Source organism: Theropithecus gelada, chromosome 1 (assembly GCF_003255815.1).
Source record: "Theropithecus gelada isolate Dixy chromosome 1, Tgel_1.0, whole genome shotgun sequence".
Classification (NCBI taxonomy): domain Eukaryota; kingdom Metazoa; phylum Chordata; class Mammalia; order Primates; family Cercopithecidae; genus Theropithecus; species Theropithecus gelada.
This window is the reverse complement of record NC_037668.1, coordinates 184,308,054-184,332,796: the sequence shown is the minus strand read 5'-3', so window position 1 is coordinate 184,332,796 and position 24,743 is coordinate 184,308,054. Positions and strand designations below refer to the sequence as shown.

At 48.3% G+C, this 24,743-nt stretch overlaps 1 protein-coding gene across 3 annotated transcripts in view; it reads left to right on the top strand.

Annotated features, from left to right (window-relative positions):
* CACNA1E (calcium voltage-gated channel subunit alpha1 E) overlaps positions 1–24,743 on the top strand; it is a 402,433-nt gene that overhangs the window by 307,678 nt on the left and 70,012 nt on the right. For 2 of the 3 annotated variants that reach the window (XM_025385786.1, XM_025385794.1), the window contains 15 exons: positions 2,340–2,393; positions 3,042–3,131; positions 4,067–4,276; positions 5,030–5,142; positions 6,688–6,800; positions 7,143–7,274; positions 7,723–7,795; positions 8,691–8,808; positions 11,393–11,460; positions 13,007–13,104; positions 17,976–18,032; positions 19,183–19,824; positions 20,221–20,534; positions 22,755–22,914; positions 24,004–24,133. In XM_025385786.1, coding sequence (XP_025241571.1) covers positions 2,340–2,393; positions 3,042–3,131; positions 4,067–4,276; positions 5,030–5,142; positions 6,688–6,800; positions 7,143–7,274; positions 7,723–7,795; positions 8,691–8,808; positions 11,393–11,460; positions 13,007–13,104; positions 17,976–18,032; positions 19,183–19,824; positions 20,221–20,534; positions 22,755–22,914; positions 24,004–24,133 — 2,372 coding nt within the window. The remainder of the gene's footprint in view (positions 1–2,339; positions 2,394–3,041; positions 3,132–4,066; positions 4,277–5,029; positions 5,143–6,687; positions 6,801–7,142; positions 7,275–7,722; positions 7,796–8,690; positions 8,809–11,392; positions 11,461–13,006; positions 13,105–17,975; positions 18,033–19,182; positions 19,825–20,220; positions 20,535–22,754; positions 22,915–24,003; positions 24,134–24,743) is intronic. The other variant, XM_025385803.1, reaches the window with a different exon arrangement.

Below are 24,743 nucleotides of genomic sequence, written 5' to 3'. Positions count from 1 at the left end.
GACGCACTGCGACGTCAAAATGTGCTTCCTGGCCCTTCCCTTTACAAATGGAGCGCGAGTGAATCAGAGACATATGGGTTACATTTCCCTGGAAAGACACTCAAGTTCTAAAGCGAACTTGGCAAAAGGGATGAGGTGGGGAGGAAGGGGGGTGGCTTCAGCACATCCAGAGCCCTTGAGTGCTTCCCAGAGATCTCAGCAGCACCACACACCTTCCATCTATCCTGGGGGGTCCCCAGATCTGCCCACCTCAAAGCCCAGACATTGTGTATAGCAAAAGTAACTGTCTGGCTAAGGTGATTAAAGTTGCTATGAGGGATTTTAACACGTTCCTAATTTTAAAATGATGCCCTCCAAACATGTGCTATAAAATGACTTAAAACCCCTTTATGTCTGCAGGCAGGACTGCCTCACCAATAGCACTTAACCTATTAACTTAGCCAGAGGCTATACTTAAAAAAGAAAGCCAACATTTATGACTTGGTAATAATGGCCGTCCTATGAGTACTATCCCAGCCTTAACATGTTCGCCTCCCTAGGAAATACATTATGTACTCTCAGTTTTATCTGCAGCTGGAATTATGGTAATGACTTTAACCTCTCCTACTGTCCTTTTACTTGTTAAAAGTGTTTATGTTTAAATTAAACCATTGTTTAGTAGGGTCTGAGGCTAGCTTTCCCTCAGCAGCTGGGATCTTAGGGAATGTTTACTGAGGCCTCCAGCTCCCTGGCCTGTGGGTTGGGCTCAAAACTCATCCCATCACTCCTCATAGGGCATGCAGGATCCCACCAGACTTGGGAGAGAAAGGCTATTTTGTTGGTGCACTTGGAGGGATGCTAGTGAGGTTTGGTCCAACAAGTCTTAGTAGAAAATATTCCCCTTCAGATGATGACACCTCAGTAGAGTATGGGACTGCTCCTGGGGGCACCAAGAGGGAAGAATACAGGGGACTGTGTGGTGTTGTTTTAGAACTCCAATAAGCAAATATATTATTTCATCATCAACCAGTCCTTTGGTTCTCTAACACCAACTAGGTGTTCAACAATCAGTTAAATTCTACACTAAATACTACCTCAAATTAGCACAGACCCCACAGGTTAAAGTTCCATAGGACTGCCCCCACTTTAGATGGCAGCCAAAAGTGGGGTCTCCAGGCAACCAGCATATCTGCCTGGCTGACTACAAATCTGGGGTTCCCACAACCTCCCCCCGCCCCACTCCCCACTGGTTCAGTAATTTGCTAGAATGACTCGCAGAACTTTGGAAAAACCATACTGTATTATAAAGGATACAACTCAGGAACAGCCCAATGGAAGAGGTGTATAGGGCAGGGGATGGGGGTGGGGGGCACAGAGTTTCGTGTCCTCTCTGGGAACGCCACCATCCCAGCTCATTGATGTGTTTACCAACTCAGATGCCTCCTGAACCCCAACATTTAGGGGGGTTCATGGATATTTCATTACATAGTCATGCTCGATTACACCATGAGCCATTGGCAATTAAACTCATCTCTAGTGCCCCCTCCTCCCTAGAAGTGGGAGTAGGGAGAGGCTGAAAGTTCTAGCCTCCAGTCCTGTGGCTGTTTGTTCTGGCTACAAGCTACCTCCTCTAACCTATGGGGCCCCTCTCTCCTCCATGAGTCATTTCATTAGCATACGAAAGACTGCCAGGAACCAGAGACAAAAACCAAATACTTACTTTTTATTTTATCTTAGGGACAAATTCATGATTGGCCCAAGCCTCTTTGGCTCAGGCTGTGGTAAACCAAGAAAGGATGGACACAATGGGGACAGGAGGAAGCCCACAAGCCCTCATCCTGTCTCCGAGGACCTTTGGGCATCTCTTCCTCTGACCCCTCCTCAGAGACATAGACTAAAGCCCAAAACGTGGGCTCAGCTCCTGAATGAGGGTGTAGATGTTATGACCAATGGCCACTGGCAAGAGAAGCTAAGGAAGCTCTTGCTGCTAGAAGTTCAAGGAGTTAGGAAAGACAGGAAGCTGGGTGGAATTAAAAACAGAAACAGAAATTTTTCATTCCTATCAAGGATTTTAGCCTCTTCTTCTCCTCTCACAGGTATCCTCCTGAACAGGGGTATCAGACACAGAGTGGATTGTTACCCCAAGCACCCCCTCCCCGAGGCTTCCTTTCTGTTCTCAGGAGCTCTCTGTGCACCCTCTGTGACACCTGCTTTCTTTCTGATGCTGGTGCCTGTGACAGGCTCTGAACTCTGCTCTCTCTCTCTGTTGCCCTAAGCTGGAGCTGTCCCTGAGGGATTTTCATCTTGCAGAATAATTTGGCATTTACAGATAATTTACCAAACCATTTGTTTCCATATAGAGGAAGTCATGCTCGCTGAAGAAAATAAAAATGCTGGAACATCTGCCTTAGAAGGTAAGGAAATGTTCTGACGCCTTATTCCAGTTGCATTTGCTCCCTCTTCGGCGATGGCAATCTCTCTTGATCAAAAGGGGAGAAAGAAATAAAAGACGGTGCTCTGGGATTTGAAATGAGAGTCTTTCTGTCATAAAATCCCTCATGCTTTAAAATGAAGGGAATTGAGTCACAGGTTTAAATGCCTTTTAAAGTGATGAAAATGAAACCCAAGAGTTGCTTTGTTCCAGGGCATGTGATTGATACTGAGCGAGGAAAAGGCCATCCTACAACCAATGCTATCTAAAGGGACCTTCTCTTAAAATGTGTGGGGGTCACCTTGAGACCACTTTCATTACCAGGAAGTGGCATTGTAGGTGAAGAGCCAGTTCAGATGGATACGGAGTGCCTGTTTACCTTCTGCATTTAGATAGGCTCTAGCATGGCTTCCAGAGCCCTTGTGTTGCAGGAGGTGCTGGTGAGCACAGCATTTGTGGTCTAGTAGACGTCCTTGATTTCTCTTACCCTGGCTCAGGTATTAAAGGTAGATAGATGACAATGTTACAGGGACCTCAAACAAGGCCTCTTGCCTGCCTTCCTCAAAGTTTTGTCCAGAATGGTCTGTGTGTACTTGTGGCCTCTCACTGGCCTTCCCTTTCCCTGGTGCAGTGCTTCGAAGGGCAACCATCAAGAGGAGCCGGACAGAGGCCATGACCCGAGACTCCAGCGATGAGCACTGTGTTGATATCTCCTCTGTGGGTGAGTGGATCCAGTTAGATCTTTTACTTCTCTGATCGCCCATGAAAAGGAAGATCCTATCTTTTGAGAAGCACCACAAGGAGGGAAAGAATCCAAACAGTCCAGAATTTATGAATGTAATTAAGGAAAAGGGTGGAAATGGAATCTAGATTACAATGATTTGTTTAAAAAAAAAAAAAAAAAAGACCTGGGGATACTGTTCACATGAAACATGGGATTTAGGGCTAAGAATCCAACCCAAGTTTTTCAGGTGTGGCAGATGTATTCCATTTGCAGAGGTATCCTCCCTCTCCTGGGAGTGATGATGAGAATCACCACTTTGGGACATTGTTCAAAGGATCCTGAGGACCTGTTGCTTCCAGGGACATGGATGTGAGATCTTGAAGCCATTTGCTTCACTTAAAACTAATTCTGATTGGCAATTCTTTAATATTATGGGTTCCATCTCAGGTGCTCCTGGAGATTCTGGCTGATGGCAGGTTTTTCCTCCCCAGAAAAAGGGAAAAATCTTGTTCCATCCTCAAAAGCAGAAGAGACTTACAAAGCTCCTTGCTGTTTTGTGCCACCAGTAGTAGAAATACTACCAATGCAGCAAAAGGATTGTAGTGCTTGAAGCTATTTAAAAGGAAAGGGCAGAGAGAAGCCCAATCTGTTGCAAACATAAACACGATCCTATTAAGATTCAAGACGCTGGTGTCCTGCCTGGGGAATCTTTCCATTTCTTAGGACTGAGAGTGCCCAGAGAGGAAAAACAGGTTCACTGCCTGTAGAAACTACTGAGCCCATAAGATGGGGATTCCCCAGACCTGCAATGTGGCAGTCACCTTGCCCTTGGACTAGAGCAGCCCATCTTGTCCTTCGAATGCTCCCTGGCCGTGGAGGATGACCACAGGATATTTTGCAGCCTCATTCTTCTTCCTTACTTCTCCCCTTAGGCACACCTCTGGCCCGAGCCAGTATCAAAAGTGCAAAGGTAGACGGGGTCTCTTATTTCCGGCACAAGGAAAGGCTTCTGCGCATCTCCATTCGCCACATGGTTAAATCCCAGGTGTTTTACTGGATTGTGCTGAGCCTTGTAGCACTCAACACTGCCTGTGTGGCCATTGTCCATCACAACCAGCCCCAGTGGCTCACCCACCTCCTCTGTAAGTAAAGCCTCTCTCTAAAGCCTCCTCTGCTGGTCCCCATGTGGGGCAGCTTGGTGTGTGTGTGAACGCAAGAGAGCAAAGCACCCTGCTAGGAGGAGTTCTACCTCTTCACACTGTGAGGGAGGCCACATCATCCTCAAGGGGGCTGGAGTATCTCATGACTGTTTCCAGCTTTCATTCTTTAGGTGAACAGATCATTGCTGATGAATCAACAAGATAGCATAGCATTATACTTTTGGGTACCACAAAGCCTTCAGTTCCTTTCTTAAGGAGGCTCAATGATCGGGAGTTTTGATCACTGAAATCCTGGGCAGGAAGTTCTCAGGGCAGTGGAGATCTCAAATAGACCAGAAGAAGAGCTGATAGGTCAGCTCCAGATTAGACTGCCACTGGGCATAAGTGAGGGTCAGGGGCCTGTCCCTGCTGGGTGTGTGGGGAGGAATCCAGCCCTTTGATCAAAGCCATAGTAAGTCCTCTCTTTGCCCTCTGAGGGCCCTCTACCATATAAAGGCCAGTGACAGGCCTGCCTACTGAAAGAGAGCAATGCTGATCTGTTGAGTGCGCCTGGGACTCAGCCTGGGTCAGAGGGTACTCAGACATCATTAGGCTCTGCCCAGCCCTGGCCTGATATGGCCACCGAATGTCCCGACATGTGTTTTTGTGAGCTGCTCTGTAAGTGGGTGTGTTAGCTGAGAAGTGCCTGAGCCCACCCCACATGTGGAACCAATGCTCTACTTTTAATACTTCCAGACTATGCAGAATTTCTGTTTCTGGGACTCTTCCTCTTGGAGATGTCCCTGAAGATGTATGGCATGGGGCCTCGCCTTTATTTTCACTCTTCATTCAACTGCTTTGATTTTGGGGTAAGTCATCGGAAGCCTGCCTGTGCTCCTGCTTTGTGTTGATAGGCCCTGGTTTTAGATAAGCAGCTTGCTCCTTACTCAGCATGAGGTACTGAAATCAGAATATATAAAACGAGAATCAATAAGATTAGCTAAAGGGAATTCAGAAGTGAATGAATCCTTCCCATGCAAGGTTTGTTTGTTTTTCTAAGCTCTTTAATTTTCAATATTTTTATTAAAATGTAACACATACATTATAAAGGGTACACTTAAGTGTATAGCTCCGTGAGAGTTTACAAAGCTACCCATAGCCAGACTTTTGAACCACTTATTATCTTGGGGGAAGCCCAAGAAGGACAGAGGACTTGATTCTAGAGGTGGTTCCATAGGAAAGAGAAGCTTATGTATTTGTTTTTCTACTTCAGTTTAAAATTGGGATAATTATCTAGATAGACCCTCACGCAAACACATACACACACACTCTTATATTAGCAAGTCCCCACAGAGAATCTCTCAGTCAGCTGTTTACTTTCTACATAGTATGGATATCTAAATGTATACATTGTGCTAACACTTCAAGGTGCTTTCACATATCTTTTATTTTTGTCCCCTGCCGCTTACAGGAGTCCTGTGAACTATATTACATTTCAGGAGTTAGCCTTCTCACTTACACAGGAATAAATAGAAGCTCCCGTGCCCAAGTTCATATACCCAGTTAGCAGCAGAATTGGGTCGCAGAACTTTGGGCTCCTGAACCACTTCTCTTTGTGCCAATCCCACTACTTTTTCTGCCAAAGCTTCAGTTAGGTGCTAAAGATTTCGAGCACTTGCTAATCTACATTTTAACTTGGAGCATATGGTTCTGAGTATGGGTAATTTTCAGGCATAGCAGCTAGTGAGAGATCACTTTAACCTTAGTTTCTTTGTGTCCGTACCTTTGGGCATTACTCTCGGGATTAATAGTTGTTGTTTCTCCTAGCACAATATCTAGAACATAGTGGACATTCAATAAATACATAATTAAAAGGAAATTGAAATGTTCATCTGCAATTGCTGCATCTTGTAGCAATCAGATCCTACATCACCATGAACTGTCACATTGCGGGATGCAAGACCTCTGTGATTGAGAGATATTTATTATATCAAGGACCGAAACGTTCTTGTTAGCACTGAATTTTAGGATGATGAGAGAATGTAGACCTTCTCTGAGATTTCTGTATTGAGATGAAACTTGTACTAATCCAAATCAGTTTCTTTGTTTTGAGTACCACTCCTTTGTCAGAGCAGCAGAAGCAGCAACTGGCTGTTGTAGTTTTCACCAAGGACAGGAGTCAGTAAGCCAATCTACAATATGAAGGATTAAAGTTAGGAAGGGGATTGAAGAGCAATGGGAGAGAGGTGGCAGCTTCCCACATAGGTAGTTTTACTGAAGGTAGGGCTGGTGGGAGAGGAGAGTTTTTATTCCCCCATCCCCCACTGAGAGCTGTTGATTGTGTGCTGGGCGTTAGAATGCCCCCTCTTCTTCTCCTCCTCCTCCTCTCACTGTGACTGGCATTGCCTCTCTAGGTCACAGTGGGCAGTATCTTTGAAGTGGTCTGGGCAATCTTCAGACCTGGTACGTCTTTTGGAATCAGTGTCTTGCGAGCCCTCCGGCTTCTAAGAATATTTAAAATAACCAAGTAAGTGAGCAGAATTTGGACTTTTCCCAATGACTTTGAGAGTAGAACCTTTTCTCTGCCTTATATTTTCTTCCATCTTCTCTTTCCCCCTTAGGGGGAAAGTATCCCTTCCCTGCCCCACTCCTTCTCTATTCTTTAGCTCTTCCTTATTCTCCAAAGATTAAACCAAAAATATCTATGGTGCCACATTCCCAAGGGGAGCAATAGGTTGCTGCCCTCTTTACTTCCTACAAATATACAAATGCAGGTTATTTCATAGACTACCAGGGAGATGCTGAGCTGGGCTTGGGGGCTAACTTGGTATGCAGTGTTCACAGCTGTCACATTGTCTGGGTTCTGTAGGTATTGGGCTTCCCTGCGGAATTTGGTGGTCTCCTTGATGAGCTCAATGAAGTCTATCATCAGTTTACTTTTCCTCCTCTTCCTCTTCATCGTTGTCTTTGCTCTCCTAGGAATGCAGTTATTTGGTGGCAGGTAAGTGCTCAGAAGCTTTCCATCCAAAGGAGGCTCAAAACCCAGTCCTAGCCTGTGTTAGGCCAGGGTCTAATATTAACTCGATCACCATGTTACTGTCCTGTCTGCCTTTGCCCATGGCCTGAATTGACCACCGAGTGCGTGCATATGTGGAGTAAACATCTCTGCTTTTATCACTTTCAGGCTGTACAGGGTTCTCATTCCGGGGACCCATTTCTTTGGTGCTGTCCCTGAAATGTGCAGCATGGGCACATCTTTCAAAGTGCATAGTTCATCAGTAGTAGTCATTGTTACAGTCTTTATAAGTTATGGGGAATGGGGAAAAAGTAGGGAAGAAGGGGGTTGTAGAAGAAAGGGGAAAAGAAGTGATGGAAACTGTGATCTTGGGGAATGAAAAACTTGGTATGTGAGATTTTCATTCCATTCTTTTCTCTACTTTTTTTTTCAGGTTTAACTTTAATGATGGGACTCCTTCGGCAAATTTTGACACCTTCCCTGCAGCCATCATGACCGTGTTCCAGGTATGAGGCCAGCTGACGGTTCACAAGTGCTGCGTGAGGTCCCTTGGACTGCACACTGCAAGACAAGGATGAGTTTCAGGATAATTCTGCTTTTCCTTTCCAGGCTCCTCCCAGGGGAGTGAGACACTCTTTCTAGTTGAGCAGTCATTACTACAATAATCCCTAGAACTTCTGTGGCTTTGTTCTTACCAATAATAAGAGAGCTCTGTTGGGACCATCTCACTGTCCTTCTCCCACACCTGTGAGTTTGCAGGAGACATTGAGTCTGAGGCATTCAGCCAAGAATCACATCTGTGGTTTTCTGAAATCTAGGGACATCTTCTAACCCATTTAACGAGGTATCCATTAAATGGTGTTTATTTAACAAGGTCTCTTTTCCACCCCTGCTCCCCCCAAAACTCAACTGTTTAAATCATGGGGAAAATTCAAAATTGATAGTATCTTAGACCTAAAGAAAAATACTATTTGGCCAGAATCTGAGGTTGGACCAGAACCCAAGTTTCCTGAACTGCAGCTCACAAGGCTCTTTCCAATCCTGCTGCTGTTCCAGACCCTGTATCTGGGCAGCTCTGAGGACAGTTAGGTAATGACCAGACCACCTGATCTGTGTGATTTCCACAAGGACCTTGCAAAACTGAAGGTGGGAGACACTCTGTAGTTGGAGGAACAGAACCTTTCCCTTTGATGCTCTCCTTCCATTTTCAGTGTCTAAAATTCTCTTCCATATCAAAAGAAAGTTTAGGATTATTTATGGGACTTTTTTTTAACTCCCTGGCAGGATGGTCAAGCAAAGGGGTAGATGCAAAAGACCCAGGCCCAGAATTTGCCCTTGGTATTGACCCCATTTTCTCCACCAGCCCAGGTTTCTGATGTGCCTGTCATTTGCTTTGTGTAGATCCTGACGGGTGAGGACTGGAATGAGGTGATGTACAATGGGATCCGCTCCCAGGGCGGGGTCAGCTCAGGCATGTGGTCTGCCATCTACTTCATTGTGCTTACCTTGTTTGGCAACTGTATCCTTTTTAAGATGTACCTCCTCAAGCTGCCCGCCTTCCTGGACCAGCATTTGAGGAGGTATTGGTGGTGGTGGTGCTAGAGCTTGGGTTGGTGGGACAGGGGCGTGGACATTGTTTGGTGTGCTAAAGTAAATAAGGATCCTGATCTGAAGGACTTCATGTACTAGTTGGGTAAAGAATACAAACATAAACAAGATAGAGTATTATCCAAATCTGTCATGTATGCAAAGAATAACATAGGAGACTGTTACATTGAATGGTTGGTGGTACTATGAGCTGGACAACATTAGACAAAGCAGAGATCACTGTAGGCTGAAATAGGCACATTATACCACTAATGAATTAATTACATGCTAATGTAGAACAAAGCCTGCCACATAGTAAGATCTCAAAACATTAGCATTAGGATTAATGCCATTACTGCTAATTCTAGCAAATATGTACTGTATTTGGGCTATACGTGAGACCTTAAACTAAGTGCTTCATAGGCACTATTTAATCCTTATAGGAGAAAAAAAAATCTCGAGTAAAATAACTATTAAATTGTAAAGGGAGACTAAAGTCCAGTTCCATCTAACTCCAGTGCCCTAGCCAATCACAAGATCTAGACCAGGAGATTTAGGTTTTAATCCCAGCAACTCTGTGTATCAGCTGTGTGGCCTTAGGAAAGTTACTTAATCACTCCAAGCTTCTGTTTTTTACAACTGAAAGGAGGATAATAATATTTATCTCCTTTGTTAGTGGTGAATACTAAATGAGACAATTTATTTGCATGTGATTTATAATTACAAACTTCTATACAACTGTTAGATGCTTTTGGGGAGTGGGGTTGGCCATGAATTGGGATTAGTAGAATAAAAAGGGAGAACCATGGGATGCAGGTGTATTTTTGCATTTTCCATAGCTTCATAGACTAGACGTACTCTTTTAAGTTTTCTGCCCTGAAAACGTCTAGAGGTTGGAGCTGACTAGAAGCTCAACATGAGAAACTCATGAAAAGAACACCAGGTAGTGAGTCACAGTCATGGAAGCCCCATGTGTCCCAATGGCATAATAATTGTCCTGATATTCTGGGGGTAGTCAGAGCTGGACTTTGATGCAACAACAGTTCTATGTTCCGCAACACATAGGCTTTGAAGATAGTTGGAAATTGAGACTTCAGGCCCTAGAGTATGGCATAGGAATATATTTCATAGTGAATCATGTCTGCTGTGTGACATTTTGTTAAATGAAATGTGGAACCCTTCAGGACCCTCACAAGAAGAATGGGAGAAGTTAGCATCTCATTATTGGGAGATGCTCAGTAACAGGGGCTGTGGAATCTCATTCTTTTTGTCTTTAAGGACAGAATGGTGTGACGCCCATTGGCCTAGGTAGGATTCAATTTCAGCCTCCCAGAATGGGCAGATGAGCTCCCACACTGAGCTCCCTACACATCTTGTTCAGTGATTCTCTTAGTTGTTATTGCTATGGGTAGAGGCCACAGCTGTCTAAAGACCTTTTGAATGTGGCTGAACAAATTCAAAGTGCTTTTTCTGTTCCCTTACTCATCAACAATCAATGCAGAAGACTTCTGTAACCAAATGTGTGGGGTTTTTTTACTCACCAAGCAAACAATCCTGCAGCGGATACTAGTTGGTGTCCTCTAATTCAATTCTGATGCTATCTACCTGGAGATAGTATTAGATCCCACAGGTTGAGGGCTGAATCCCCAAGACTGCCACTGCCTTACAATGACAATTGCATGCCTCAGGTTACTTTACCTGTGTTTTGAAGGCTATAATTTGGGGTTCCCACAACCCCCTTCCTGGGTTCAGTTAATTTGCTAGAGTGGCTCACAGAACTCAGGAAAACACATTTACCAGTTTATTATAAAGGATATTACAGAGGATACAGTTGAAGAGAGGCAGAGGGAAAGACATTGGGGATGGGCACAGAACTTTCATGCCCTCTCAGGAAGTGCCAGTCTCCAGGAACCTCCACATATTCAGCTATCCAGAAGCTCTCTGAACCCTGTCCTTTTGGATTTTTATGGAGTCTTCATTACATAGGCATGATTGATTAAGCCATTGGCCATTCATGATCAACTTAACCTTCAGTCCCTCCTCCCTCCCTGGAGGTTGGGGGGATAGGGCTGAAAGTTCCAACCCTCTAATCATGCCTTGGTTTGGTGACCAGCCCCCGTCCAGAAGCTACCTAGGGGCTACCAGATATCACTTTGGAGTTTCTAAGGATTTTAAGAGTTGTATGCTGGGATACATAGTTAAAGACCAAATAATAACTTTTCACAGTATCGTAATTCTCCTGACCCCATCTGGCCCCCAGATGGTTTGATTCAGGTATTTCTTTATCCTGGGTAAAGAGATGATATGTGGAAGGAAGGAAGAAATACCCTCTTTCTCCTTTCAACAGAGTTGTACAGCATCGCCCTGTCTGTTCCCACAGCCCCTGCTTAAGTGACTCTTCCGGGTAGCTTCTGTTCCTATTAGTGTCCCAGGCAGGAAAGATCATTAGGTGGCCTCTCAGCCTTGCTGAAGACTTTTGCTTTTCTTATTTGCCCATCCTTAATTCATCACCCCAGACACGCTACTGAATGTGTTCTTGGCTATCGCTGTAGATAACCTGGCCAACGCCCAGGAGCTGACCAAGGTAAGCATTGTTCTCTGGGGATCTGATGTTTCTCTAGTGCCACTGGGTGCCCTCTGGGTTTTGGAACTCTCTCCAAAAGTCTACATTGTCTGACTCAGGCCTGCCAAGAAGGCCCTTTCTGGAAACTTCTGGACAGTTGGATAGCCACACACCGATGATGGAAGCCTGGTTCACTTTTATTGAGTTTGGTGAGCCTCAACCTCACCTAGGGGGCCTCAAGGAACACAAAAAATAACATCTTAATTTCTATGAGCCCTCAAAGGAATCCTTTCCAGGATTATCATGGAGAGTCAGGAAAATTCTAGAGCCCTGGTTTTAAGTTCCACCTCTGCTACTGCAACCTATGGCTGTGTGACCTGAATCACATGACTTAACCCTTCTGGGTTTTGGTAGGAGAGAGATCAGGGCCATCACAGTTCCTGGGCTATGGCTATTGGGATATTCCAGTGGCCAAGGTCATTTTGGGGAAATTTCAATGAAGCCAGATACTAAATTTCCCAGATACAGTTCTGGGAAATTTTCACAGAACTGTTCCCTTCTTTTCTCTGATTAATTTCCCCAGTATGGGGAGGCAATATTAACAGCAGTGGGATGGTCTACAGAGATGAGTAAATACCCTTTTCTCCACAGAGAGTGTCAATTTGGTTTTGGACAGAAGTGCATAGCATCCTGCTGACGTTTCTGAGCTTCTTCCATGCGTTCTCTGATGTTCTTTCTACATCCTTGAGGGTCTTATTATCCGCATATATGGTAGGAAAAATACCAGCTTTAAGTAGCTGAGAAACTGGGTCTGAGTCCCACACCTGCCACTGGCTATGCTGGCTTGGCTTGGACTCCTGATCTCCATTAGCATCGGTTTCTTCATGTGTGAGGCAGGAATGCCATATCTGCATTGTGTACCTCACGTGATTACTATGAGGATCAAGTAAAATAATGTCTGTGAAAACCATAGCATGCTCTGAAGATGTATGTGCTCTTATCAGCTCTAATCCTTTTACCTGAGCTGGTTTTCCTTGGGTTCATCACAGAGGGGATGCTTGCAGGAATGCTGCTTGAAGGGATGAGAGCTCTGCCTGAGCACCCACTTAGCTGTGCAGGGAAGACACTGCAATGGGGTGCTCAGCCTCGGCACTTTACTCGGCGGGGTCCTTGCCTGGAAGGCCCCTGCTCCATCACTTCTAGACACTGTAGGACATCTGAGAAGTGTCAGCTCCTGCCACTGACCTCCACAGCCATAGCCACCTCCACTGAGGACTACGGGTTGGGGTAGACTTCTCCTGGTTCTCATGAGCAGCCCGTGGATGGCTCCAGGATGGAGACAAGGATTGCTGGCCATGCCGGAGCAGTGAGGCTCCTGACTCCCAAGGGGCCTGGCCTCTGGCCATCAGAAGTCTCCGAGCCAACCTAACATCTTGCTACCTTGTTTATCCTCTTCCTGTGTCTTCCTGACTTCACCTGGTATTCAGAACTCTTCTTTAGGAGAGCCAAGGGAAGCTACTCTCCTTCCTGGGGATCCCAAGCAAAGCTATCTCTGCTTTGTGTCTAGGATGAACAGGAGGAAGAAGAGGCCTTCAACCAGAAACATGCACTGCAGAAGGCCAAGGAGGTCAGCCCGATGTCTGCACCCAACATGCCTTCGATCGAGTGAGTCAGCTGCCCCCTTCACTGATCACTGAGCTCCTGTGCTAACAGCCAATTCATCAACTCACAAAACTATTGGTTGCAGGAGTGTACCTACTCCATACTGGAACTGTTCCTGAGAATACGCAGTGAGCGAGATAGATAATAAACACGCACATCATTTCAGATAGTGACAAGTGCTATAAGTAAATGAAACAGGGTCCTATAGTGGAGAAGTACAGGAGCTGGGTGGGAGCAGCTTATGTCAAGCCAGAAGGGATTCTCTGAGGGGGAGCTGTTTAAGCAGAGACCTAAATGTGTAGATGACAGTCCTATGACATTTTGAAGGAAGAGTGTTCCCAGCAAGGTCCAGTGTGGCTGATGTGTAATTAATGAGGGGAGATAGAGACAGGGCCGGGGAGGGGACGGGGCCGACTCTGAGGTCCTTAAAGTCCAGGTGGAAGAATTTAGCTTTTATTCTGGCTGAAATCACAGGAGGACCTCAAGTGGAAGGATGAATAGGATATGATTTACACTTTTAAAAAGATCACTCTGTTCTATGGAGCATAACGGACTGTAGGGGCCAGAGTGGAGGCAGGGAAAGAGTCAGCTCTCAGAGTAAAGTAGGGGAGAGGTGATGGGGGTTTAGACTAGGGTGGGGGAAATGGAGGACATGAGTAATCCCATTCAGTCTGTAGTTTGGAGAGAGAGCCAATAGGATGAGCTCATGGATTCAATGTGGCAGGGGTGAGGATGAATAAAAGGGAAGAAACAAAAATTGATCCCAGGTTTTAAGGTTTTGCAGACTAAGCAGCGGGTTGCGGGGTGGTGGTAGTTACTGGATCCTTGGAAACCGGTGGAAATCTAAAGTTCATTTTGAGATTCTTCTAAGGCATCCGAGTGTTGAATAGGCTATTGGTTACCTGCAGCAGGAGCTCAGAAAAGTCAGAATTAAAACAATGATTGGCAGAGGTTATTCGCGTTTAGATGGTATTTAAGTCATCGGTATGGGTCAGGTATCCCAGAGACCTAGCTGCTGAGGACAGAGGCTGACAGTGATCCTGCTACAAGGAGAAACCAGCCACGGAGACCAAGGGAGTACAGCTAGGAGGCAAGAGAAAGAACAGGAGGCATAGTATGCTGGAAACCTGTGAGGGAAGACTCTGCAGGAAGGAGGAGTGGGTGCCGGTGCTGCATACTGTAGAAAAATCACATACAATAAGGAACAGAAAAGGGACCATTGCATATGGCAAAATGAAAGCTGTTAGTGACCTTACAAGAGCCATTTCCATGGCCAGGTTGGAACAGAACCCAGTTGAAGTGGACTAGGGAGAGAACAGGAGGTGATAAAGGAGAGTGGTGAGTCTACTGCTTCAGGGGGCCAGCCTGGACCTGTGGTAGAGCTACAGGCAGTCGGCCTGGGCCCTGCGTGGCCTGGTCTCTGCATGGTGAGACGGGGAGGTGTGGGAGGAGAGGCTGGGAAGTGACTGTAGAACCACATAACTCCTGTTGTTTGTGTCCAGGCCTGCATGAGGACTGTGTGAGTGGTGAGTGGTGCTGGGGCATCTGTGGGATGGTCTGAGACCCCCAAGGGGGTGGAAGTCTATCCTGGCAATGATCCTGTCATTGTTACTTGAAGCTAGTAAGGGAGGAGCCTTTGGTTGGCTAGAGCTCCGGTAAATGGCTCCCAGCAGCCTCTTCTTGCCTTGTGGGGCGTGCCAGGGTTGTGTGCGTGTGGGGGGGGACCTCCCTCCATGCACGGCCATCATCTTGCCTTTGCCTTTTAAAACTAAAGGCCTGGCCCTTGGATCCCTCTTCTGTGAGTGAGAGAAAAAAATTCCCTTCCAAATTGTTAAAAGTTGATAGGGAAATGCCAAAGATTGATAGGGAATATTCCTCTCTGGAATATTCTCTGGGCCTTGAGTAATTTCTGCTCCACCTTCCCTGAACTCATGAGTTTGGGTTAAAAACACATACACACAGGTATCCAAAAATGTGGATGGGTAGGCCTGGCTGCCACTTAGGAGTGGGTGGTTCTATTTACTGAGATGAGGAAGCCTGGGGGAGAAGTGGGTTTAGAGAGATGTGAGTTGGGACGATGCTTGGCCCAGAGTAGAAACTCACTATTTCTGGAATGAAAGAATGAATGAAATGTGGGTAGGCACTGGCAGGGCCGTGGGAATTGAGCAGAGTGTGCATCAGGGCACAGCGAGGTAGAAGGAGGTGCTGCAAACATCCAAGACCAGCAGACACCCAGGCTTTGGTGCTGTACATGTGCTGTGAGGTTGGTGTTGCTGGTGTGAGCCACCTCCAGGTGTGTGTGCCCTGCTCAGCTGTGTGCACTCTGCTCAGGTATGTGTACCCTGCACAGATGTGTGTGCCCTGCAAAGATGTGTGCACCCTGCTTGTGTGAGTATTCTGCTCAGGTGTATGTGCCCTGCACAAGTGTGTCTACATTGCTTAGGTGTGTGAGTCCTACATAGGTGTGTGTCCTCTGCCCAGGTGTGTGTGCCCTGCACAGGTGTGTGTGCTCTGCACAGGTGTGTGTACAATGCTCAGGTGTGTCTGCATTTTGCTTGGGTGTGTGTGCCCTGCTCAGCTGCGTGTGCCCTGCACAGATGTGTGTACATTGCTCACATGTATGTGCCCTACTCGGGTGTGTGTGCCCTGCTCAGGTGTGTGTGCATTTTTCTCAGGTGTGTGTGCACTGCTCAGGTGTGTGTGCATTTTGCTCGGGTGTGTGTGCCCTGCACAGATGTGTGTACACTGCTCAGGTGTGTGTGCCCTGCTCAGGTGTGTGTGCATTTTGCTCGGGTGTGTGTGCCCTGCTCAGCTGTGTGTGCCCTGCACAGATGTGTGTACATTGCTCAGATGTATGTGCCGTACTCGGGTGTGTGTGCCCTGCTCAGGTGTGTGTGCATTTTGCTCGGGTGTGTGTGCCCTGCTCAGCTGTGTGTGCCCTGCACAGATGTGTGTACACTGCTCAGGTGTATGTGCCCTGCTCAGGTGTGTGTGTGCTCTGCACAGGTGTGTGTGCCCTGCACCAGTGTGCATACACTGCTCAGGTGTGTGTGCTCTGCTCAGTTGTGTATGCCTTGCTCAGGTGTTCATGCCCTGCTTGGGTGTTAAGGCAAAACTGCTGATTTCGGACTACACTTTAAGTGCAAACATGGCTGTCCATGGGGAAACACAGAAGAAGCACTGTTAAAAACCAAAGTGCCTGAGTGCTAGTTATATTTCTCTCACTAATATACTCTGTGATCTCAGAGAGACAACCACTCTGATCTCAGAACCTCTGTTTCCTCCTCTTTGAAATGAGAAGAATGCCACCTGCCCTTCCTATCCCACAAGGCTATTGTGGGGTGTACACAAGGTCTCATTCATATGAGTTGGAGACATGTGGATGCTTCTCTGTATGATTTTAGGTATGAATGTAAGTTTGAATCTGTGCATATGTGAGTAGAGAGAATGCCCATGCTTGTGTGTGTGAGAGAGAGAATCCTTCCACGTACATACACTCTTACACACATGCTTCTGGATAGCTGGTATTTGAATATTTGAGAATTTGCAAATAGATGGTGTGATGTGCTTTTCCTAGCAGGTGTGCATGCTGCCTGTCTAGAGCGTACGCTTCTACTTTTGTATCTACCCATGCTTCTTGGCTCTCCTGCCCCCACCTGTGCCTTGTTGCATTGCAGACCACTGATGCTGAGGGATGTATTCAGTTGAGGAGCTCACAGGCTTCTCCACAACGATGTCTGCATCAGTGGGTGCTCCTGGGCAGCCACACACATGTGCACTGTGCATCTTCCATACACCCAGAGTGGGCCTCAGACCAACTGCCTCTGCTCCCTCAGAGGGTGGGGGCTCTTCTGCAGACATGTGAAAGATGGTAGTTGATGGGGATTAATTTGCCTAGCATGTTCTCTGTGGGTGGGCATCAGCTTTATCAGGAGAGGAACAGCATTTGCCAACATCCCAGGTCCAAGCAGGGCCCATCGGGCTGGACTGAGTTCATCAGGCCAGTAACTGGGGCAGGCTTACTGCAAGGATAGCCCAGATGTATCATCCTCTAGCTGAGCATTGACCCTGTGCTGACAGCTTATTTACCAGGCGTCCCGTCTGTTTTTGTGGGCACAGTTCATACGTCGCCATTCTAACCTTGTGTTTGTAAGAACACAATATGCATATGAAAGAGAGTTTTCTCTCTACAAGGCTTAGAAGGTCAATATTGTGCTCTGCCCTGCCGAACATAGAACAGGGCCTGTGGCCAGGGCCTCTGCATTGCTCATAGGCAGAGGTCACTGCTCATATCCTGGAGTACGTGGATGGTGGCCTATGGAAAGATGGTGCTGCCTCTGACCATGGACCACTTTGTAGCCTTGACATCATGCATGGCAGAGCACTTGCTCCCCTGCATGTTTTGTGAAGCTGGGTCAGGGTCTGCTACAGGACTCATGAGCTGGGGAGCCACACCCAATGAATGTGCTATGCTAGCCCTAGAAATGACTCGGGGGAGGGGAAGAAAACTACTCAGCAACATCTACTGGATTTCCAAAATAGGAATCTGAAGGATGTGTAGGTGGAAGTTTGCGTGCCTGTGGGGCATGGTGTTTGAGCATCTGGAGCTGTGGATCGTGTGAAATGGCATAGCCTGTGTGGCTCTGCATGTGTGCTTAAAAAACTAGATCCATGTATTTGCACATAGCAAGGAATTGAAAGTCACTGCATTGGAGAGTCGAACATGGGGAGTCTACAGAAGGCAAGCAGGCACATGGAGACCCGATGGCCACGCAGAGGACTCTGTGTCCCCCTCCAGAAATCCGCTGGTGGCTCTGGGGCTTGAGGTTCCTAGAGGTTGGGGTGAACTGAACCTGTTCGTTTTTCTTCCCCAGAAGAGACAGAAGGAGAAGACACCACATGTCGATGTGGGAGCCACGCAGCAGCCACCTGTATGTGTGTACCAGTTTGCGTGTTTGTGAGTGGTTACGTGTGGGTGTGGGACAATGTGTCGTTGTCCTTGCCATAGACAAAGTGGCACTGGGTGTGCATGTCAGTGTGAGGCTTGGTGTGTGTGTGTGTGTTCTGTTCACATGATCTGTGGATATGCCCTCTGCACCTCTCAACATGTGCTTATATCAGTGTGTGTCTACGTATGTGACCTGTGTGTTTTTCGCTCTTCAGTCTGGCCTGTGAATGGGTATATGTTGTGTTAGTGTTGGTGGGTGTACCTCTCACGTAGGCAGTTGTGTACAGCTATGTGTGGGCCTCAGTGAGGGTGCGTGTGGGTACATCGGCGTGTCCCCTTCACAGTTTGTAGGTGTGCGCCCACAGGCACAGGCGTGGGGAGGAGGTGACTCCCCGTCTGCCCAGCAAGCCCTCTCCCGTGTGCTCTCCTGCATTTGTGTTCATGTGTTTCTGCTGCCCCGTGAATGCTCCTCTAGGCCCCTGGGCTGAAATGCTCAATCGCAGTTTTGAGTATGAGCTGCTGGTGGTCTCTGCACTTAGCCTTCTGTGGCTTTTATTAGCTATTGTGAAAGAGACTCATAGCACTCTCACTTTTGAGGGTGGTATCAAGACTTTTTGTAATAAGTCTGCCTGGCACTCTTCTCACCCTTCAATGGTATCTGACCATTTCAGCCCTCATTGTCCCAGGCTGTAACCTGAGAGGGAAGGGAGATTGAGGGGAAGAGGAGGAGGAAAGACCTTTGACCTTGAATCAAGGGCCATTGAGTGTGTACAAGCAGACGCCCTGAAAGCAAGGAGAGCAGGGGAGTGAAGACGTGGTAAGCCTGTGGACTGCTGCCCCAGCAGGCCCTGGGGACTTGGAACCCCTCCCAGGGCTGATGCCTACCCACCCCTCAGTTACTGCAAAGCAGGGATTGGAGTGGAAAGTGCCCAGGCTGGGAGGCACCTGCCCGATGAGCTCCTCACGTGTGGCCCGCCTGCTCCTCGCATCTTTCTGTGCTTCCTGTCTGCAGGTCCTGGGCGCTCCCATTTGCCCCCACCATGTGTCCCGCCCTCTCACATGGCCCCTGCGGCCACCCTCCCTGCCTGCAGCTTTCAGGCTCTGACCACAGCCCTGCCCTTTCCCCTTGGCAGGAGGGAGCGGAGGCGCCGGCACCACATGTCTGTGTGGGAGCAGCGCACCAGCCAGCTGCGGAAGCACATGCAGATGTCCAGCCAGGAGGCCCTCAACAGGGAGGAGGCGCCGTCCATGAACCCGCTCAACCCACTCAGCTCCCTCAACCCACTCAACACCCACTCCAGCCTTTATCGGAGACCCAGGGCCATCGAGGGCCTGGCCCTGGGCCTGGCCCTGGAGAAGTTCGAGGAGGAGCGCATCAGCCGTGGGGGGTCCCTCAAGGGGGATGGAGGTGACCGATCCAGTGCCCTGGACAACCAGAGGACCCCCTTGTCCCTGGGCCAGCGGGAGCCGCCGTGGCTGGCCAGGCCCTGTCATGGGAACTGTGACCCGACTCAGCAGGAGGCGGGGGGAGGAGAGGCTGTGGTGACCTTTGAGGACCGGGCCAGGCACAGGCAGAGCCAGCGGCGCAGCCGGCATCGCCGCGTCAGGACGGAAGGCAAGGAGTCCTCCTCAGCCTCTCGGAGCAGGTCTGCTAGCCAGGAACGCAGTCTGGATGAAGCCATGCCCACTGAAGGGGAGAAGGACCCTGAGCTCAGGGGCAACCATGGTGCCAAGGAGCCAACGATCCAAGAAGAGAGAGCCCAGGATTTAAGGAGGTGAGTGAGTCACGGGGTCCCAAATGGATGGCGCACAGGCTGCTGTTAGGCATTCCTCAATATAAGCCTTTCTGAGCTCCAGTTTCCCCTTTTATAAAATGGAAATTATGCTGACACACACTTTGTGAAGTATGAATAAATATAACAGGCAGTGGGCTCTGTCCCCCTGAAAACGAGGGCCTGTTGGAAGTGGGTCGTGGATAGAAGGACAGGAGTAAGGCAGTGACCATGGTGTGTGGGTCTTAGCACCTCTCTGCCTGGCTGGGTGGGGTGGAAGGCGGTGGTGGCTTTGTGCCTTCCAGGCTGCCTGAGCTTCCCCACCTCCCCCTCGTGCCAGGCACACCCGCCATTTGGGGACAGCATCTGAGCACCAGCTCTCTCCTCCTCTCTCCACAGGACCAACAGTCTGATGGTGTCCAGAGGCTCCGGGCTGGCAGGAGGCCTTGATGAGGCTAATGCCCCCTTAGTCCTGCCCCATCCTGAGCTGGAAGTGGGGAAGGACATGGTGCCGACGGAGCAGGAGCCGGAAGGTAGCAGTGAGCAGGCCCTGCTGGGGGATGTGCAGCTAGACATGGGCCGGGTCATCAGCCAGAGTGAGCCCGACCTCTCCTGCATCACGGCCAACACGGACAAGGCCACCACCGAGAGCACCAGCGTCACCGTCGCCATCCCCGACGTGGGCCCCTTGGTGGACTCAACTGTGGTGCACAGTGAGAGCGCAGTCCCGTTTCCCCTCCAACCCCACCTCCTATCCTGTCTGGGGCTGGGGCCCTTCCAATAAAGCCACATGGAAAGCACCACCAGGAGGAGTAAATCATCCTTCAAGAAGTAAAAATGAGTGGCAGTTTTCTCCCCATGTGCAGAACAAAAATAAGCCAGCATTCTCTTCATCTTAAATTTTTCCCATAAAATTTCCCCAAGCTTTTGGTTCCTGTGACCACACTCAAGTCTTCAGAGTGATCACATGTGACTTTGTGCCCAGTGAGATATTCAGCTATTTGCTTTGGTGTATGAATATTTGATGGTGTTCTCTGGGGTCTCCCAGGTGCTCTGCTGCCCCAGCAAGTTAGGGAGCCTCTGATGGAGTGGACCATGGCTCTGCTCACTGAGTGACCTTCGAAAAACCTCTGTGTCTCTTGAGGCCTCAGTTTGTCATCTGTAAAGTGAGAGCGTTGTACTAGATGATCTCTGAGGCCGTTCCCTGTACTAATATTTTATATGATTCTATTGCTCTTACCAACTCTTTTTCTCCTAGGAGCTGTTAGTCACAAGTTCTCCCCATCACAGTTCCCTTAGGCAACAAATGTTAATTATTGATGTCCTAAAGGGAAACACAGCAAAACGAACAAACAAACCAAAAAACACTTCTCCACCCCTGCCCTGACCCTACATCCCATCCCTGTATTCATCCCACCCCTTATCCTTGCCCTGACCCCATACCCCATCCCTGCCCTGACCCCACACCTCATCCCTGCATTACTAATTCCACACCCTATCCTTGCCCTGACCCCATACCCCATCCCTGCCCTGACCCCACACCTCATCCCTGCGTTATTAATTCCACACCCTATCCTTGCCCTGACCCCATACCCCATGGCTGCTCTGGCCTCATGCTGTCCCCGCATTAATCCCACCTGCCGTCCCAAGATCACTGAATTGTGACCACAGGGTTCCAGCTTTGATGTTTTCCTCTTTTTCTGTATTTACTCTTTCACATGACAGTCTTCCCCCTCCCTGTTTTTCTTTCTTCCATGCTCCCTCCCCATTTCTGCATGTTCTCTACAGTCAACATGCCACTACTGCTTCAGAAAGTGCAGTCTCCCATGTCCAGTGGCATGCTTCAGTTGACTTGGGCATGTCTTAGGATCCCAGACCCACAGCTCTTTTGGTGTTTATTTGCTTTAATATGTAAGAAGTGTTTTGGGCCTTCTTTTATGAGAAAGAACATAAAGCTTTACTCTCCCTCTGTTCTAATTCCAGAGCTACTCTTTGGTCTTGGTCATAGGTAAAAGCATGTGATAGGAAGGCTTTTGGATACTTCTTATGACTGACTCTTTAGGAGGAAGCCCTGGCATGGGCCAGGACCACCAGGATCCACTGCTGACACAGGGTTCCAGGGTGGAGTCATTCAATGAGCAGGGAGCAGTGGGGCCCTTTCCCCGCTGTGACAGCTTCAGCCTCCTGCCAGTTTAACCTATACCATGTCTTGAGTATGGAAACAGCAGCAGCAGCTGAGAGCTCCCCTCGACCTCTGGCTCCTTCGTCCTCCCAATCCTGGGATGCAGTCATGAACCTATACTCACATGATTATTACATTCTCATTTCTACATTAATCATGGCCAAAAAAAAAGCACAGCCAGAAAGGCTGCTGCAAACAGAGTCATGATTTATTGAAATCTTCCATTGCAGGGTGATTCACTGAAAGGCGATAGGATTTTAAATCAGGAACCCATACTAGCTTTATGACCTTAGGAAAGGTACTTAAATTGCCAGAACTTTAGTTTTCCCATCTGTATCATGGGAGTAATAATACATGCCACTCGGTGTATACCATGGGAAAATTCAGTAAGTGAATATGTACGAAGAATCCAGAGTTTAGATGTAAAATCTAAACCTTGTAAATTTTATAACAGAAATACTATGTTGTTTATCAGACTCTAAAAGTTCAACCTTAAAAGGGGAAACATGATCATAGTCATTTATATGACATAAAAGGTTATTTCTCATAACATCTGGGGAGGGTGAAATAAGAAGAGAAGAGTTTAACTCAATGTCAGGTAGTAAATACCCCCAATGCCTGCAGGGCACGTTTGTTAGGGATGTCCCTGGAGCCCTTTCTTCTCCTCTCCTTTCATCCCCAACTAAACACAAATGGTGCCAGTTTCACATGCTGCATGGTTTCTGAAGATTTCAATGTGTTCCTCTTGTAGTTAGCAACAAGACGGATGGGGAAGCCAGTCCCTTGAAGGAGGCAGAGATCAGAGAGGATGATGAGGAGGTGGAGAATAAAAAGCAGAAGAAGGAGAAGCGTGAGACAGGCAAAGCCATGGTGCCCCACAGCTCAATGTTCATCTTCAGCACCACCAACCCGTAAGCCACCCTCGTGTTGCTCCCTCTTTGGTGCTAGGGTAAACGGCCAGGTGTGAGGCAGGGCAGGGTGAAGGGGAGAGGAAGGATGGGGGCCCAGCCATCTTCTTAAGCCTTCCTGGTGGGGCATGGCCAGACATTGAGCATCTGGGGTGCCCACTAAGTGAGGTGGGTTGGTAAGTTACACAGCCTCTGAACTCTGCCCGTAGCCGAAAGAGTAACGTCAGACAGGAGAGCATGAGACATGTCATCAGAAAGGAACTCTTTACCAGTCTTTGGTCAGTAGGTAGCATGGAGAAAGGAAGGAAATCTACATGAGATTGTGTCACCGAATATTCCAGAAGTGGATAGAGCCAAGAATGTGGAGCCTAGAATGACCAGATCACCTGTTTGAGTTGAGAGTTTTGGTCACACTGCTCTCCATGTGGAGTTTTGAAATGGTCTGCTCTGAGCATGCTACTCAGAGCAGAGGCAGGGACATGAAGTGGGCGTGACAGAGCGGAGTCTGGAAGGTTAGATTCAGGAAAGATGGAATTTGGGAAGAGCGTTCCAGCAGGGCTCCGGGAAGAGGGCAACCTGGGTTAAGGCATGTGAGCCATCCATGACTAGAATGCAGAATATAGAATACAGTTACTTTAACCAGAATAACCTGGGGCTCATGAAAACTCATTACTGCTTTCGTCAGGATCTTAGAATCAAGATCTATTTTTATGTTTCTTGGTTCTTTGTAATTTCCTTGGGATGTCCCAGTTTCCTTAGAGTGGGAGAGTAGACATCAAGATACAGCAGAGGGTGCTGTGCAGCCGCCCTGAGTTGGTAGGCTGATGCTGGCTGCTCCCCATGGCTCAGACGTGCCTGCAGATAATGTATCTTGGCTTGCGTGCTGCAGCCTCTAACCAATCTGATTACCTTCTTCCACTGGGGCTTTAAATCAAGGGTGGTGGCTGAGAAATTAAATTGCTCTCCCTGGCGGCTTCCTTTGGCAAGGGCCTGGCTGTCTGGAAGGGGCTGATATGTGTATGTGGGAATGAGGAGTAAGGGCATGGGTATAGTGGGGAGTGGGCCAGCTCAGCCGTGCTCCACTGCCCGCAGGATCCGGAGGGCCTGCCACTACATCGTGAACCTGCGCTACTTTGAGATGTGCATCCTCCTGGTGATTGCAGCCAGCAGCATCGCCCTGGCGGCAGAGGACCCCGTCCTGACCAACTCAGAGCGCAACAAAGTGGGTGCACAGGGACCATGTGTCAGCCTCCGTAGTACTCTGGTGCTCACCCCATCCCAGCTCTGGAGGTGAACTGAGATGGTAGCAAGGTTTCTGGGGAATGAGCAAGGATTGGAAATTGCCCACTCCTGTTCCTCAGGGCTAAGTATGAACCATTCCCAGACAAGCCCCTTCCAAGCCCAACACACTGCAAGGCTCTGCCTCAAACCGGCCAGGGCTCTGCGAGGCTCTGCAGCCACCCATGGGCTTGGATGTGGGTCTAATGTAGGGTCATAGATGGTGTGTGTGAAGCTGGCAGCTGCAGTTCCACCACAGGGGGCCAAGGCCTCTCCTGGGGGTCCCACGGGTATATGTCAGGAGACATGAGGGACACGAGGAGGATAGGAGCTGACAAGGATTTCAGGTCCTGAGCCAGAACTGAGGGACAGGTATATGGACAATTCAGACCCAAAAAGTTAAGTTCTGGCCAACGAGACGGAACAGCCAAGGAGTGGCCACTGGGTCACATGGCTCCAGCAGGGCCCATGCCCCTCCTTCTGGCATTTCTCTCAGTCCAGCTAGTGGCTCTAATTCCGAGCCTTTGTTCTGAGGGTGCAGTGGGTGAAGGCTG